Genomic DNA, 16,833 nt, shown 5'->3' on the forward strand with positions numbered 1-16,833 from the left:
CTGGAAATCCCAACTGGAACCAGTTGGGCAACTGGAAATCCTAACTGGAACCAGTTGGGTAACTGGAAATGACTTCCAATTGGAAATGATTTCTAACTGGAACCAGTTGGGCAACTGGAAATCCTAACTGGAACCAGTTGGGTAACTGGAAATGACTTCCAACTGGAAATGATTTCTAACTGGAACCAGTTGAGTAACTGGAAATCCCAACTGGAACCAGTTGGGCAACTGGAAATCCTAACTGGAACCAGTTGGGTAACTGGAAATGACTTCCAATTGGAAATGATTTCTTACTGGAACCAGTTGAGTAACTGGAAATCCCAACTGGAACCAGTTGGGCAACTGGAAATCCTAACTGGAACCAGTTGGGTAACTGGAAAGGACTTCCAACTGGAAATGATTTCTAACTGGAACCAGTTGGGCAACTGGAAATCCTAACTGGAACCAGTTGGGTAACTGGAAATGACTTCCAACTGGAAATGATTTCTAACTGGAACCAGTTGGGTAACTGGAAATCCTAACTTGAACCATTCAGTTGTGTAACTGGAAATCCTAACTGGTACCAATTGGGTAACTGAGATGACTTCTAACTGGAAAGATGGGTAACTGGAAATGAATTCTAATTGGAACCAGTTGGGTAACTGGAAATTATTTCCAATTGGTTTCCAATTGGAAATTTTCCAGTTACCCAACTGGATCCAATTGAAACCAGTTAATTTGCATATTATTGGCCAGTGTGCACAGATTAATGTTTTATGAGATTAATCATCATTAACAATGTATCTATTTAATTCTTTACAATTTCAAGTACCACACTTTTTAAAGATTAGTATTTAGAATACTTAGCAGTGAAAACCATGTTCATAAATGTTATAGATTATAATTAAAACAGATTAGAGGATAATTAGGACACCACTAACTGTTACCAAATTACATCAAATAAAAGTACATATATTTGAAGATCTTCCATATAAATATATACACATGAAAGTCTGTATTTTATCAATGCCCTTTACATTGGTATTAATAGACATATAACACTGCTTCTGTGTTGGCATGAGAAAAAGTTAGTGCAAATGCTAATTAATTTGTAACTAATTAAGTTCGTTCCAACTGGAAGTTCCAATTGGATCCAGTTGGAAACCAATTGGTTTCAACTGGTTCCAGTTGAAACCAGTTGCCTCCAATTGGTTTCAACTGGAACCAATTGAAACCAGTTGCCTCCAATTGGATTCAATTGGTTTTAATAGGGAAATTGGAACAACTGGAACCAATTGACAACAATTGCCAACTGGTTCCAGTTGCCCAATTGGTTTTAACTGGAACCAATTGGCAACTGGTTTTCAATTGGTTTTTAACTGGAACCAATTGGCAACTGGTTTTCAATTGGAACCAGTTGTTCCAATTTCCCTATTGAAACCAGTTGGCCAACTGGTTTCAATTGGTTTTGCCCTAATTGGTTTTAACTGGATTTTGGTCCTGGGCATGGTGGGATTCGAACACACGACCCTCTGATTGCAAGGTGAGAGTCAGAACCGCTACACCACGACGCTTCCATAGAAGTATACTCTGTAGACGTCTAAAGAGCCAAATAGAACTTCACCAGTCGACAAAACCATAGCACTGTCCATCGGAATAATCATGCCACTCGCAATAATCACCACCACGCTTCCATCCGAGTCTATTCCGACCAAGTTTTGTGAAGATTTGTCGAAACTGCTGTCGGTTGAACTCATCATGCCAGAAGAGGTAAATGGATTTTCCCCATCTCCCCTTATCTCTCACCTAAAATTGTAGGCCTATTTACATATCAACCATGTCATAGAGTAGGCCTGCAAGACAGTTGAATCACTTATAGTGAACCAAAGGAGGTTTTGATCACTATTTCTTATTTTTATTTCTTCTTTATTTTCAATGTCTCGTAACGTGTGCCTAGCCAACCAAGATTCCAGCAAAGAAGGTGTTATTGTAGTATTACTCGTATATTCCTTCACTCAGTTGGCTAGATATAATTTCTAACTTAAGATATATTATACGTAACTACAAATCTATTTTTTTGTTTGCTTGTTTTTGAGAAGAGTAAAAAAAGACCCTCATATTATGAAGTATGAGATAGTATACTAATTTACGTACAGTAGTAGTACTATAAATTCTGGGACCAAATTAAAAGCGACATTTTTTACTTTTTAAACCGGAAATTTGATTTATTAATGATAACCCCTGTTTTAAGATATACTGTATAGAATATTCGTTTTACTTAATTACATTAAATTTGCAAGTCACTTTTTTTTACAATAAGTTATTCTGATACTGCATAGTGGAACAATTTTTTTTTTACTAAAATATACTTTTCACAATTCTCTACGACGTCTCCGGCAAGGCGTCACGTACTTTGCCCGACAGCCGCGAGGATGCTATTGGCAATATTGCAAAGTCTCCAAGTAGTCGCTGCGACGACTCGAAAACATCCATAAGAGGTCGCTGCAACTTCTAGACGTTGCAGCGACTACTTGAAAACTTTCGAGCAGCATTCCCGCGACCATCTGGTAGAGCGCTTGTCACCTTGTCTGGAGACGTCACAGAGAGACTTCACTTTGGTTAGACCGAAGAAATATTTTTGTTGGATACGTCTAGCTCTGCGACTGTGATGATGATCTTTGAGACGCCGCAAAGGCGGTTTTTGTTGTTGTTGAGACAGGGCCTTAATCGGACAGGATCATTCTTACCCCCAGCTAGTCATTGGATATTAATTGGTACATTTTCCACATCATGATAACTGTGTGATAATTTATGGTCACTTTCCTTAAGGTCGTAACGGTACACGTTAACGCAGGTCAGCTGATGACGCGCAATGGAACCCACGACCCCAGCGCCTACATTGAACTGTACCACTCCAAAGGATACGGGACAATCGACAAGAAACGGAAGGTCTCCAGGACTGTACTAGCCTATGCCAAGCAACGTCTCAGCATCGATACGTCCAGGTAACTCTCTACAGTCACACCAACCAACGATTCCTAATACAGATCGATGTTATAACAATGGGAATGATGTATATAGCTTTGGTCGGTCTGGAGTCGGTTTGTCATTGTGAATGTTGCGTAAGAAGTGAAACAATCATGTTCATGAGAATTAAAGAGGTTTATTTTTGGCAAGCTGTGTATAGAAAAGAAACAATTTTGTGCAAGTATGACCATGATGATAGAGCTAAGAAGAACAGATGAATAAGAAATCGCTAGGAATCGACGTCTACACGGAACTCGAGCTGTCTCATTGTCGTTCTTAAAATCCACATAATGAGAGAACTGCACTGATCTTAATCGGTATCAGATTTTTTTAAAGAATTGTTATTCCAGTTTTTCAGGCAGCATGCAGTCGAAGATAGATTCACCAATATTGCAATTTTGAGAAATACGAGCTACGTTGGCATAAGATATTAAAGAAAAAAATAGTATAAAATAGCCCTAATGATTAAGTGAAAATAACTGGAAATTTGATGGTTTTTTTTAATCACACAACACTGGACGATGTTGTTTGATATGAAGTTGGCCTATTATACTTTTTCACTTGCACATTAAAGACATTTGACTAAACGATGAGAAATAGAAGGCATATGATGAATTAGAAATCGTAGCAATTCTTCCTTGTTAATACGAAATAATAGTCTTTTTATTCAAGAAGTTTCTAACATATTGAGCAAAATTTCATATTCAAGATTCAAATGGTTATTTTAACCATGATTTTTACCTTTTTGTGTTCTAGGATCTTCATACTCTTCAAGCAACCGGCTGGTGACGATATCGGTCTTGATGGTGGGCTGTGGTCAGACTCTTCCCATTGAAAAAGAGGAGCAGCGAAAAATGAACTTCGATTTATATCATGAATTGTTGAACTTTTATTTAAGTTCCATTTGACTTTTCCCCTTTTCTCTTTTCTTCTTCCTCTTCCCCATTTTCTTCATTCTCTTCTCCTTCTTCCTCCTTTTCCTCTTCACCATCTACATGCTTATTCTTTTGATTCCTTTATATGATTTCATATGATCCAAAATTTAAATAACTTTGTATTATACTTTTCCGTTGTGTCAAACAAAATGCAATTTCTTTTTATGAGATTATGAATTTAAGATATGTGATATAAATTATGTTTCCTTTTGTATTATAATGTAACAATGTCTATCATAACTCATCGCAATTTGGCTATGCCGCAATGACGTTTTTTTAAATTAATAAACCAGTTATTTATCTATCGATCTATCTATCTATTTGTATGTCTGTTTGGTTGTCTATCTTTCTATCTATCTATCTATCTGTATGTCTGTTTGGTTGTCTATCTATCTATCTATCTATCTATATATCTATCTAGTATATTCATCGTTTAATTCTATACATTGCTAGGATTTTCATTTATCAACCGTTTGCTATTATTTAAGTTCTCCCTATACTCGCATAAAAAGATTAAAACGAATCAGCCCTTTACTGATGCATTTTGGGGAGTATTCTAACCATGCAGTATCACATTGATATAGCACCAGATTTTTTTCGCAGTAAATAAATTTTATATATTTGAAATTGTTTGTAATCATATACCTGCTTTGTTGTCGTAGATATATGTAGTAAGTTCATTGCTGTGAGTATTGTGATCATTTCATTTATTTATTTTATACAGAGGACTCTTTTAAACACATTTTACACAATTTTGGTTTTGGCTTTATTCGGGCAGACAGAAGAGGGAAGCATTCATTGTACGCACAGTATGTTCAAAAGAAAAGAAAATGAAAAAAAAAATGAAAGAAGTGTCTCCGACTATTCTTTTTTTTTCTTGGTGTAAAACAATACATCAAGCAAAAAGGTTTCAGAAGAGGGAAGCATTCATTGTATGCACAGTATGGTCAAAAGAAAAGAAAATGAAAAAAATGAAAGAAGTGCATGTCTCCGACTTTTCATTTTGTTTCTTGGTGAAAAACAATACATCAAGCAAGAAATGAGACGAAACTAACATACATACCTCAGCTAAGAATACGTCTCTGTGATGTCTCAGAGACTACATTCACGGAGAGAGACCTCTCCTACATAAGAGTTTATTCGTTCCATAACCAACTAGACGTCTCTGCAACGTCTCCAGAAATGGTGACAAGGTTGCAGCATCGTCTCAGAGATGTTTCCGAGACGTTGCTCTCGGCGACTACTATAATAGAAAACTTTACAGCTATATCCTTGCGACTGTCTGGAATGTGCTTGTCACAGAGACGTCGATCTGCCTTGGTTGGATTCCGCGAATAGAGAGTTTTCGCAATCACACTACGCGGCCGCGGCTCTCTCAAACCCACCAATCCCTTTGAAAAATGCAAGTCAAATCACAATGAAGAGCTGAGAGGCTTTTGTCGAAAGTTGGTGGACTGGGACAGCAGCGTCGTCTCGTGACTCTGGACAACGACGTATATTTTCAAGTTCGTCCGGTGTAAATTTTCTGATGATCTACTGTCCCGGTCCACCAACTTTTGACAAAAGCCTCTCTGTCCCGATCCAACAACTTTCGACAAAAGCCTCTCTGTCCCGATCCAACAACTTTCGACAAAAGCCTCTCTGTCCCGATCCAACAACTTTCGACAAAAGCCTCTCAGCCTGTCCATTGTGATTTTCAAAGGAATCGGTGCGTTGTAGAGAGCGGCCGCGTCGTTATTGCGAAAACTCCCTACTGTAGTCTCTGAGACGTCGCAGAGACACCTCCTTTGGTGACATTAGGTCATAGATCCTGATGGAGAGGTTCTTGGACGATCTACTTCGATATGTGCCTTTTTGCGGAACATGTATATAAATGATAAAATTAACAAATTAATAGCAGACATCGGCCTAATGATTATTGGGATATACATGCAAGTATGAATACTGATCAACAGCAAAAGGCTGCATTAGGGTTTACAAATTAGTTAATTAGAATATGATTATAAAGCCAATGATTATAAAAACACAATTACAGTATAAAGCGCTTTAATGGTTGACCTGTATCAATATTTTCAAAATTGAAAATCTACTTGTAAGATAGCAGGGAAGGTCCACATGTCGAAGAGAAATATGGGAGCGATAGCAGGAAGAAAATGAATACAGAATGTCAGAGGAAAATGAAAGATAGAGAGAGTAGGAGAGAGATTAAAGAGTAAACAAAGGAGAAGGGAGTGGAATGATAAACACGAACGAAAACGAAAAATTAATTGTATCAAGACCAAAGCTAAAATTAAGATGCATAAATACCCTTGTACGTTCAATGCCATAAACTATTTTGCATTATAGTTTCCGGAGTATATTTCGATTCTTTACAAAAGTATCACTTGTGATGCAATAATAAGACTTATTATTGCATCACAAGTAAGATTTTGAATCGGATCAAAATATGAAATCGGAGGGGGGGGGGGGGTGGTTCCGTGACACACTGTACTTTGTACATAGAAGATAATGATTCTCTCATACTGTAATACAAAGGTCATTGTGTTTGGCAAACGCTGTAGAGGGCTGTACATTTATCTGAGTCCTTCAAGATGACAGTAACAGAAACGCACTTTGTAGACGTCTGAGGCAAGTAAAACTTCAGATGAATCCTGCTACCAATCAAAACAATCATGCCATTAGCAATAATCGTTACCAACCTTCCACTCACGTCTATCCCGCCCAAATTTTGTGAAGATTTAACGAAGCTTCTTTCGGTTGAAATCAACGTGCCAGAGAAGGTAAATGCGTTTCCCCCCCCTCTTTCTAATTTCATTAACCATGACATCGTTGTCATCGATTATAGACGTAGAATTAAATGACCCTCTATAATTTATGAACCAATGTTGGTTTGATCACGATTTCTTAGTTTGAATGAATGTACAGCAAGACTTTTTAAATGTCCATAACTTGCTTATTTGTTTACCGATTTTGATGAAACTTTAAAAAAAGCAGAGGTAAACATGGCAGAGGTAATGGCAGAGGTAAATTGGCAGAGGTAATAATGGCAGAGGTAAAAATGACAGGGGTTATAATGGGAAAGGTAAAAATGACAGCTTTAGGTATATATGGCCAGTTATTACCTCTGCCATTTTACCTCTGCCGTTTTTACCCCTGTCATTTTTACCTCTGCCATTACCTCTGTCATTTTACCTCTGCCATTACCCCTGTCATTTTTACCTCTGCCATTACCCCTGTCATTTTTACCTAGCTCTGCCATTACCCCTGTCATTTTTACCTCTGCCAATGTTACCCCTGTCATTTTTACCTCTGCCAATATTACCCCTGTCATTTTTACCTCTGCCATTACCCCTGTCATTACCCCTATCATTTTTACCTCTGTCATTTTTACCTCTGCCATTACCCCTGTCATTTTTACCTCTGCCATTACCCCTGCCATTTTTACCTCTGCCATTACCCCTGTCATTTTTACCTCTGCCAATATTACCCCTGCCATTTTTACCTCTGCCTTTGTTACCTCTGCCATGTTTACCTCAGCCTTTTTTACCTCTGCCATTTTTACCTCTGCCATTTTTACACCGAACCACAATATTATGCCCAGTAGTTAAATGTATGTGGGTCTTAATTGTGTGTGCGCATGAACTTGTTATGTTGTAACACTAATCTAACCGGGGACGAATGGCTCTACGTGGTCCATAAATTCTTTAGAAAGTGGCTCCAAACCTTGTATGCATCCCTAATGCCCCAGGTTACCAGTCATTGTACATGCACAGTTGCACACAAAAGTCCCCATAGTATGTTGTACACGGGAGTATGTACGTGTGTCCCCACTTGCATGTGGTTATACCCCACAGTAAAACAATCTAAAACAATTATAAATTTCATACAACATGGTTTTCTCTATGAACTTAGGCTTCAACTTAGAGTGGCGTTGTCTCGAATAAATCCCTCCATATGATTTATCCTACCCGGTCGGATTTTAATACATTTTCACAATTCCCGATCACGATAAGTTGATGACAGTATGGTGGGGGTATATTTCTTTCATTTCCGAAGATCATATCGGTTCACGTTAATGCAAATCAACTAATGACACGCGATGGAACCCACGACCCTAGTGCCTATATTGAACTGTACAATTCTACAGGATTTGGGACAATCGACGGGAAACGGAAGATCTCCAGGGCGGTACTAGACTATGCCAAGCAAAGTCTCAGCATTGAGTCTTCCAGGTAATGGATACTGTCAACGACACCACAACATGTCATTTATGTTATAGTACCACATTGTATCGCATTGTCTTTGTAGAAATTTACTATATATGGTAGCTTTCGCAAAGCTCGACAGAACGTCGGGCCTATATTGTCAAAAAGCATGCCCTTTATGATGGCCAAGGGCAGCCAAGGAGTCTGTCGAAAATTGGTGATACAAAAACTACAGTTTAGTCTTTGAATCTGGACAAACGACCTAATTGCAACTTTTTGTCCGCCTTATTCAGCTCCGAAACTTATGACGAACCTATCTGCTTTTCCGGTTCACCAATTTTCGACAAAGACCTCCCTGATGGTTATTTGTCATCTGACTGGCATTTTCGATACATTTTTTTCTGTGTTCTTGAATCTGTTCTGCCTCTCGGTGCGAAAATTCCCTATTTTTGCGAGCGCTGTTCTTGCCCGTAATCGGTAGCCTAATCTACCTACGGCGGTTTTATCAAATAAGAGACGGCGGTTTTATTAAATAAGAGTTTAAATTTCACCTTGTCCCCACCCCCACTCAATATTATTTAGGGTACGCCTATGCTCGTTCCCTCCCTTTGAAAGCACCCCCCTATCTCATGTCTGCCAAAATTTCTGAACCCCCCTTTCGTGGGCTTTTCCTGCCTTGTGGAGACTCCCTAGATCCGGAACACTGCTCAATGTACATCCCCCTATCTCAGGTGAGCTCTCATTCCAACCCCTATCTCAGGACAGACAAACCCCCCCCTTCACCTCAGGTAATCTGTCATTACAATAGAGGTTCCTTTTTAAAGAAATCTCCGGGTGAAAAGTCAAATACACCCCCTTTTTTATAATTCGCGGGTCGGACTAGTCCCGCGAAAAAGTACCCCTTTACCGGACATTTTGGGAACACGCATGCGGTCCTTCCGACCCCAGAGTGGAGGGGGGGGGGGGGCTTGTCCCCGTTGCAGTTACTATTAATGGTAACTTTGCTATCCAATGGTAACGACCCGGGTAACGATCGATGCTCAGCCATTCAGAATAAAAGATTCCATGCAATTTACCGCATTACCATAATGGTAACTTTTTATGCAACGGGGCCCTTGTCTGAGTCTCTACATTGAATGGTGTTGTAGCAGCGGTGGGATGAATTCACCTTTTCATAGAATGGTGCGAAAACCGACTCCAAACCGACATAAGGTATTTGATTGGAAATTACGTATTAGCTTTGGTCGGTCTTAGTCTGTTTCGCCGGAGAACTGATGTATCTCACCAAAGGAGGCGTCTCTATTTCAAAGACATCGTACAGTCGTTTTCAATATAACAGTCGCCGGACTTTTCGCGTTTACTAGGGAAAACTCTCTACAACGTACTAATTCCTTTGAAAATGCAATTAACATCAACATGAAGAGCAGAGAGGCTATTTTGTCGAAAGTTGGTGGACCGGGAAAGCATCGGAATCTCTTGACTCTGGACAAGGACTGTTCGTCCGGTGCAAATCTTCGGATGATCTACTGTCCCAGTTCACGTACAAACTGTCGACAAAAGCCACTCAGCACTCCATAGTGATTTAAATTGCATTTTCAAAGGAATCGATGCGTTGTAGAGAGTTTCCCCGTAGTAAATGCGAAAACTATGTATACCTATAGTTTCTTCGGTCTATTAAACATATTAAGGAGCTACATGTATATACATATCAGGTGCATGGTCACAAGCACTTTGCCCGACAGTCGTGACGGGAATGTTGCTGCAAGCAACAATGTCTCTAAGTATTCACTGTGACGCCTCGGAGACTTTTCTGAGTTGCAGCGAAGTCCCAGAGACCTTTCCTTTTCAAGTTGAAAACAAAAATTAATAATGAAAAAAGAGGAAGAAGAGGGAAAGGGGTATTATAGTACAGACCCCAATGTCAGATATCTGGTTCCAGCCGGATTTGCATGCCAAAAAGAATTTTATTAACGAATTTTGTCAATTTAGGGGTGCTGATTTGAAAAATCTAGGGTCCCATTTTTGTTCTGAGCACGTCTGCGGCCGCCATTTTGAAGATGTGCTAATGGCACCCTAAATTTTGAAAATCAGTGTACCATTTTCTCTGAGCACCTCTTCAGTCGCCATTTTGAAGACGTGCTCAGAAAAAACAGCACCCATTTTTGTTAAATCATGCAGCACCCACAAATTGACAAAGTTGACTATTAAAATCCAGTTTGTTGGCACGCACTGCAAATCCAGCTGGAAAACTTAGCCTCCTATAGTAAGGGCCGCGTAGCTCTTTGATATCCCACGATTCATTGGAGAAAAATCTGAGGTCAACTTAGTTTAGGTTGTCTTGTCCCTCCCTACCCCCCCCCCCCATCAAAGTATCCTCTGGTCCTTTTAGATACACAATTCAGGATTAAATCGCCTAATTTACCCATTGATATTCCTTTCTTTGTTCCAGGATCTTCATACTCTTCAAGCAACCGACTGGTGACGATATTGGCTATGAAGACGGACTGTTGTCTGACATATCGTCCTGAAAAAAAGAGGAGCCGCGAAAACTTTATATCCATTTTTTGCAATTGTTCGTGTTTTTGTGACCATGCAGTTATTGTACTTAAAGACTTATGTAAAATACAATTTATGTATATAGATAATTACGCTGCACTACTTTTAAAACGCCCTACTGTGTGTGTGGGTACAGCGGCGTAACAGGGGTCGGTGGCCAGGGGGGAAGAGTATAAAATTTCCTGGTCATATCATGGTATGAACAGGCGTAATGGTGTAATGAGGCGACTATTTTGAGAAGGCCAAATATTGCGTATCGGGCAGAATTTATCTTTAAAAAAAAGTTACGAGCGAGCGAAGCGAGCGAGCAAAATTTTTGACCTTTTTAATACAAAAATCCAATTTTGTGATAGATTTTGACATGATATCCAGAGAATAATATATTTCACTCTTCTCTCTTTAGATTATTTTTTTTTGTGTGGTCTGTACGCCACTATGAACAGGATTCTCTGCGGCAGTAGCGTGAAGAGTAAAAAAAAAACAAGGGGCGCAGTATAGCACATGTGCTAAAAAGCTGCTTTATATAAGTCCCGAGCGAGCGAAGTGAGCGAGAAAAAAATCACCTTTTCATGAGAATCTAACTTTGAGCTATTTTTGACATTATATTCAGTAAATAAAATCATATCCTACACTTTTCCTTTGCTTTTCTTTCCTCTTTTATTGTTCTTGTTTGTAGAACTTTTGGGACCATGGCCCAACCCTTCCATATGCAGTGCTGTGCGGTTGGGGTCCGGGGCGGAGTCCCCGGAACTTCTTGATATCAAAGCCATTTAAACCTCGCAGATTGCCGCTATTTTAATCAAATCGCGGGCATATACAGAATATAGCTTTTACACAACACATTTATTCAACCCAGTTGCGTAATGAACCAAATATTTTGAGGGGCCAAAAACATAGCAATGTGGGAAAAATTTGTAAAAAGTCACCAGCGTGCAAAGCGAGCTGGAAAAAAATTTGCCTATTGAAATTAAATTATAATTATATGATTGATTTTTTCTATTATATTCAGTAAATAACACATTTCATTGTTTCCATTCATTTCATTATATGTTGTCTCCTATAATTTCTTTTATTTCCTCTTGGGTGTGGAACCAAGACCCCCCGCGCCTGTATGCCAGTGATTGAACGTGATTGAACGGGGGCGTTATAGAGCCTTTTGAAGGTTATAATGAAAAGCCCCTACTGCGTGGGGTCTGGGGCAAAGCCCCGGAAGGTTATTTGCATAAAATTTAGCAAGCTTATAACACAATGTTGTATGCAGTCCATCTTTCTTCCCGCTCTTTAATTTCAATCATCGGCAGCCCGGTCGTGTTATTATTATTGTTTTCTTGTCCCTTTTCTTTGTTTTCTTGTCCCTTTTCTTTGTTTTCCAATTTAGCTTTTGATTAATTACATTCTACCTTTGTTTCCCGCTATTGTATGCCATTTTGTCATCTTTTAATTTACTAGTATTTCCCACCGTGCTATTGCATTACATATGCCTATTTCGGGATGATTTGTTCTTTTTCAAATGTTCTAATTCTTTCGTACATTTTCCCGCTTTCCTTCCTTTCTATTAAATTTTTTTTTTCTTCGTTTTCTTTTCACTTTTCCCTTTCCCTTCCTTTTCCTCCCTTCCTTTTTCCCTTTCCTTCCCCTTTCCCATTCTTTCTCCCTCCTTTTTTTCCTTTCCCCGTTTTTCTTTATTTTCCCGGTGAAATCCGCCAGGGGGGCAGCTTGCCCCCCGCCTGTTACGCCACTGTGTGGGTGTCGGTGTGTGAGGAGGGGGACGGGGTGAAAAATCATGAGGTTATGAAGACGGACAGTAATTGTCTGACATATCTCCCTGACAAAAATAGGAGCTGCGAAAGTTGTATACCCACTTATCGTTTACTTTCCTTCGTGTTTTCTTTAATAAGCAATATTGTGTAGTGATCGAATGAATTTAACATAAAAAACTATTATGGAAAATGATAATGACACACAATGACCAATTTAAAGACCCCCTCCCCCTCCCCATGATGCACATTAATCTGTGGTTGAAATGCACAATGGTTAGATTTAATGTTCTATTGCATAAATTTGAATATGTTATTATAGCCAAGAATTATATTGCAAAATATAGAGATAAGGATATTTGGCCAGCATCTGTATAAAAATATGTCTCGAATTTTAATGACTTAATATGAATAACCTCCGACACCTCTTGTAAAAAAAACGTTATTGCATAAATTTGCATATCGTTAACATTACAAAAAAATAAAAATCAGCATTAATAGCGACATATGAACAATGTATGTGGACTATGTATATTATTTTGTTACAGGCATTGTCCGTAATTGGTCGTCACAAGCCATTGTTTTTTATAGTCTACACCTTCTTCTGTAATCAGTAAATATTCAAGCTGTATTCTGTATGTCTTTTGTTTAAATAAATATGTTTAAGTAAAATTAGGAAATTTGTGAAACGGAAGAAAAATTAATGTGTATATGAATGAATGGATGAACCAACTTTTTTCAAGTCAGCCCACAGTTGTTATAGGATATCTCTAAATCACCTAACTATCCCCTTCTTTCCAGTATTAATCGAAAAATTTTGGGCTTGTATTCATAGAAAGAATTAAGACCTTTTCCCATAAACAGCCTAAAAGTGAAATAGTTCACCCTGACAAGTTTTTGTAAAAATAGCAGACAAGATAATGAAAAATATTGGCGAATGTTCAGGAAAATCCATCAAAGAATAAAAAAGTTATTAGAATTTTAATCATTTGATTTGTGACGTCATATGTAAGCAGCTTTCCTAGATAGGGGGGGGGGCTATCAATTGGTAAAAATATCAATGAAATGTAATTTTCTCAGAAAATTCAAAATGATTTATATTTAAGTCTATCAATACAAGAATGATTTCACATCCGCGCCTAAAATGAAAAGAAAAATAAGTCTTCACGAACCATAAAAAAAAATGAAATTTATGCATTTTATATTACATATTAACATAACGGGGCAGCTGCTGACGTCGCATTTAAAAAATAATTGAAATTATAATGACTTTCTCAATCTTTAATGGATTTTCCTCAAACCACCACCAATATATATTTTTCTGCTATTTTTACAACAAAGTTTTCGTCAGGGTTAACTTCCCCTTTAAGTGTATAATGTATAAGAATTGAATACAGGGCCCTGGGAACCAGGGGCGGATCCAGGATTTTCTGAAGGGGGGCACATTTTCCGAGGAAAAATTTGACAAGCCAAAAAAAAAAGGTTTTCAACCAAATATTAAGGAGATTTCGTCCCAGAAAAAAATTTAACAAGCAAAAAAAAGAAAGAAAAAAAGGTCTTCACTTTAAATGGGGGGGGGGGGGTTACACTTCTGTTTCAACGGCATTTTTACATTACAAATTTTAATTTTGATACTCCGAAAGGGGGGGTGCACGGGCCGGCTGTGCCCCTCTCCCCTGGATCCGCCAGTCCTTGGAACGATGTTTGGAGGTGGGGGTGCTGAAGCTCATTTGAAAAGCACAAAAACAAAGGGGAAAGGTTTTCAGTACAAATTGAAGTCGTTTTGGTATCAAGAAATTTGACAATCAAAAGGAAAAAAAAGGTTTCAACACAAAATGTTTGTCTTTTTACATAGATTTCTCAAATTTTACATACCTACCAGAATTCCAGGGGGTGCTGCCTATGGAAAATAATACACGCAGCACCCCCTGGCAAAATCTTGATGGGGGGGGGGGGGGGTTCAAAACCACCAGCACCCTCGCTTCCCAGGGCCATGAATGGATAGAAATGAGTGTCAACCAAGGAGTTTATGGCAATCAAAATGTTACCACTGGCACTGACATTGTTTTCTTGATTATTAGATTAATAATGGCAATTACTTTTTTTCTTGCTAAGAACTGAATATATAAGCAAGCAATCAACCAGAGGACTGAATGCATAAAGTGGAAGTTCTCCTGTCCCTGACAGTAAGTTTGTTTTAATATTAAGCAGAGAAATTAGAGAAAACTGATGTTGAAGGTTTGATAAAAAGAGAGCAGATTGTGGAATTAAAAAAAAAATTGTGACGTCGAATGCGAGCAGCTGCTCCATAAATACATAATTTCATAAATTCGAATTTTCAATGGAATATGATGAATAAAAATGCTTTCTTGGGAAGGAGGCATGAAGTGGGGTGTCTGATGATCCATCGCACAAATAAAATCACTTTCAATTTTGTGAGAAAATGGAATTTGCATAATCTATATCACATGAAATAATGGAGGAGCTGCTCATCTGTGTCAAAATTTTAGTTATTAAAAACCGCGTTATTTTTTAACCGATTTTCATTAAACCTTCAATAGTTTTCTCACTGATTTTCTGCATTTATTAAAACTAATTATTGTCAGGGTGAGCTTGCCTATTAAGGTCCCCTCCGAATGAATATTACATCTTTGAACAAGATCGTCCGATGATACCAAAAGATACTTAGATTGAGCCTCTTAAAATAGTAAAATTCAGATTTTGTTCAAAATCTGACCCCCCCCCCCTATACCCGTAAAAGCCAATTAAGTTATGGACCTGAATGAAGGCCATCTTTTCCAACATTTTTACTCTTATACCGTACATGAAAACCTGACACATCATTAGGATACGAGAGCGAAGTATATGCTTGGGTCTAACTTTAAAGGGCGAGCATGGTGCAATATGCGCCTTTCATTATTTTTGTAATGACGGTGATAATACTTTTTTTTCCAGGTAATGGTGGCACTAGATTTCACAAAGGAGTTCTAAATAACAAGTTCAAGTTTACTCCAGGGCATTGTTACAATTAGGGTGTAGGCCTACCATAGCAAAATGCCTTCTTTGCTTCACAAAAGGAATATGCGTATACTATATGGATGGCAAGCTTGATTTGGCTCTGTTAGAGAAACCTGCAAGAGAAAGAGAGAGAGAGAGAGAAAAAGACTGATGGAAGTGTTTAATTCTAAAACTTGACTATATTTGGCATTATAGGGCTAAAAGCACTAGCGTACAGGGGGGGGGGGGAGAGGCAGGGGGGGGGCAGACTGCCCCCCTGACGAGTCACAACTCATGCAAAGGACGTGTCCCTGCCCCCCCTGACGAGAGTCAAAACCGATCCCTGACGAGCCATAAGTGGCCCCCTCCTTTGAACTTGAAGACCTTTTTTCCCCTTTTTTTTTGCTTGTCAATTTTTTGGCGGACGAATTTGCCCCCCTTTGGAAAATCCTAGGTACGCCACTGGCTAAAAGTACTGCCTACAGTTTCGCCTACCCCCCCCCCCCATTTCGAGCCCCCGCATCTTTATTTATGTAGACAATGTTTTACCTTTTGAAATGCGATTATTTAAAAACTGAAAACCCTTAAGGCTTCATATAATTTTTTTAACTATTAACCCCAAATGGGGAGCCAATTCTATTTTCTCCCAAATGTCCTCCCCAAATTCCTACATGCAACAGTCTATTCCTTAATCTGCCCCAAAACCGAGAGTATTTAAATAAGTAAAGGGAAATCAAACAAACATACAGTGTCACTTAAAAGTTTCATCTAAATCGGATGTAAAATAAAAATGTTATGACATTTTAAAATTTCACAAAAAATTCGCATGCTTATACCTTACCAATATGCAAAATAGAGGCGATGTCACACATGAACTCAATATTTCTTTTTAAATTTATTATACGAAATATAGAATGTATATGTCATACATCTAAAAGTTCTGTAACAGCAACGACAATTTCACAGATCGAGGTATCAAACCATTTTCTTTTTTTTAAAGTATCACCTAGATTATTCAATATAGAATATAGGGAAGTAACAATACAATGAAAATAAGTCTAGGGGGGGGCGTTTCATAAAAGGGCTTGTCGGACGTTTTATCCGACAAGTTCAATTTTATCCGACAGTTACCATAGGAACAGTGCCTCTCAGCCAATCAAAATCATGGAAAGATGTCAGATCTGACAACTTGTCGGATGAAAATATTGATGAAACGCTCCCTGTTACTCCTTTCTTTTAGAAAGGAGTACGGGACTAATGATAATAAAAAAGAATTACAGATACACAAAATAACAAATTTTTCATTACAAGGAGACAATGAAATATTCTATGAAATACATTACAGAAATGAAGAGCATTAAAGTTGGTGACGTCATC

The 16,833-nt window shown here is 38.4% G+C and overlaps 2 protein-coding genes across 2 annotated transcripts; both read left to right on the top strand.

Moving 5' to 3' along the window:
• The first annotated feature begins 1,484 nt into the window (after positions 1-1,484).
• On the top strand, positions 1,485-4,582 carry LOC135153724 (macrophage migration inhibitory factor homolog). The gene is made up of 4 exons (XM_064097840.1): positions 1,485-1,749; positions 2,809-2,984; positions 3,763-4,264; positions 4,363-4,582. Exons 1-3 carry the CDS (start codon positions 1,642-1,644, stop codon positions 3,839-3,841), a joined length of 363 nt encoding a protein of 120 aa, XP_063953910.1. The 5' UTR covers positions 1,485-1,641; the 3' UTR covers positions 3,842-4,264; positions 4,363-4,582.
• A 1,938-nt stretch (positions 4,583-6,520) lies between these two features.
• On the top strand, positions 6,521-13,069 carry LOC135153725 (macrophage migration inhibitory factor homolog). Its single transcript, XM_064097841.1, has 3 exons — positions 6,521-6,721; positions 7,998-8,173; positions 10,596-13,069. Exons 1-3 carry the CDS (start codon positions 6,614-6,616, stop codon positions 10,672-10,674), a joined length of 363 nt encoding a protein of 120 aa, XP_063953911.1. The 5' UTR covers positions 6,521-6,613; the 3' UTR covers positions 10,675-13,069.
• The last annotated feature ends 3,764 nt before the right edge of the window (positions 13,070-16,833 follow it).

This window comes from Lytechinus pictus, chromosome 3 (genome assembly GCF_037042905.1).
Source record: "Lytechinus pictus isolate F3 Inbred chromosome 3, Lp3.0, whole genome shotgun sequence".
NCBI classification, from domain to species: Eukaryota; Metazoa; Echinodermata; class Echinoidea; order Temnopleuroida; family Toxopneustidae; genus Lytechinus; species Lytechinus pictus.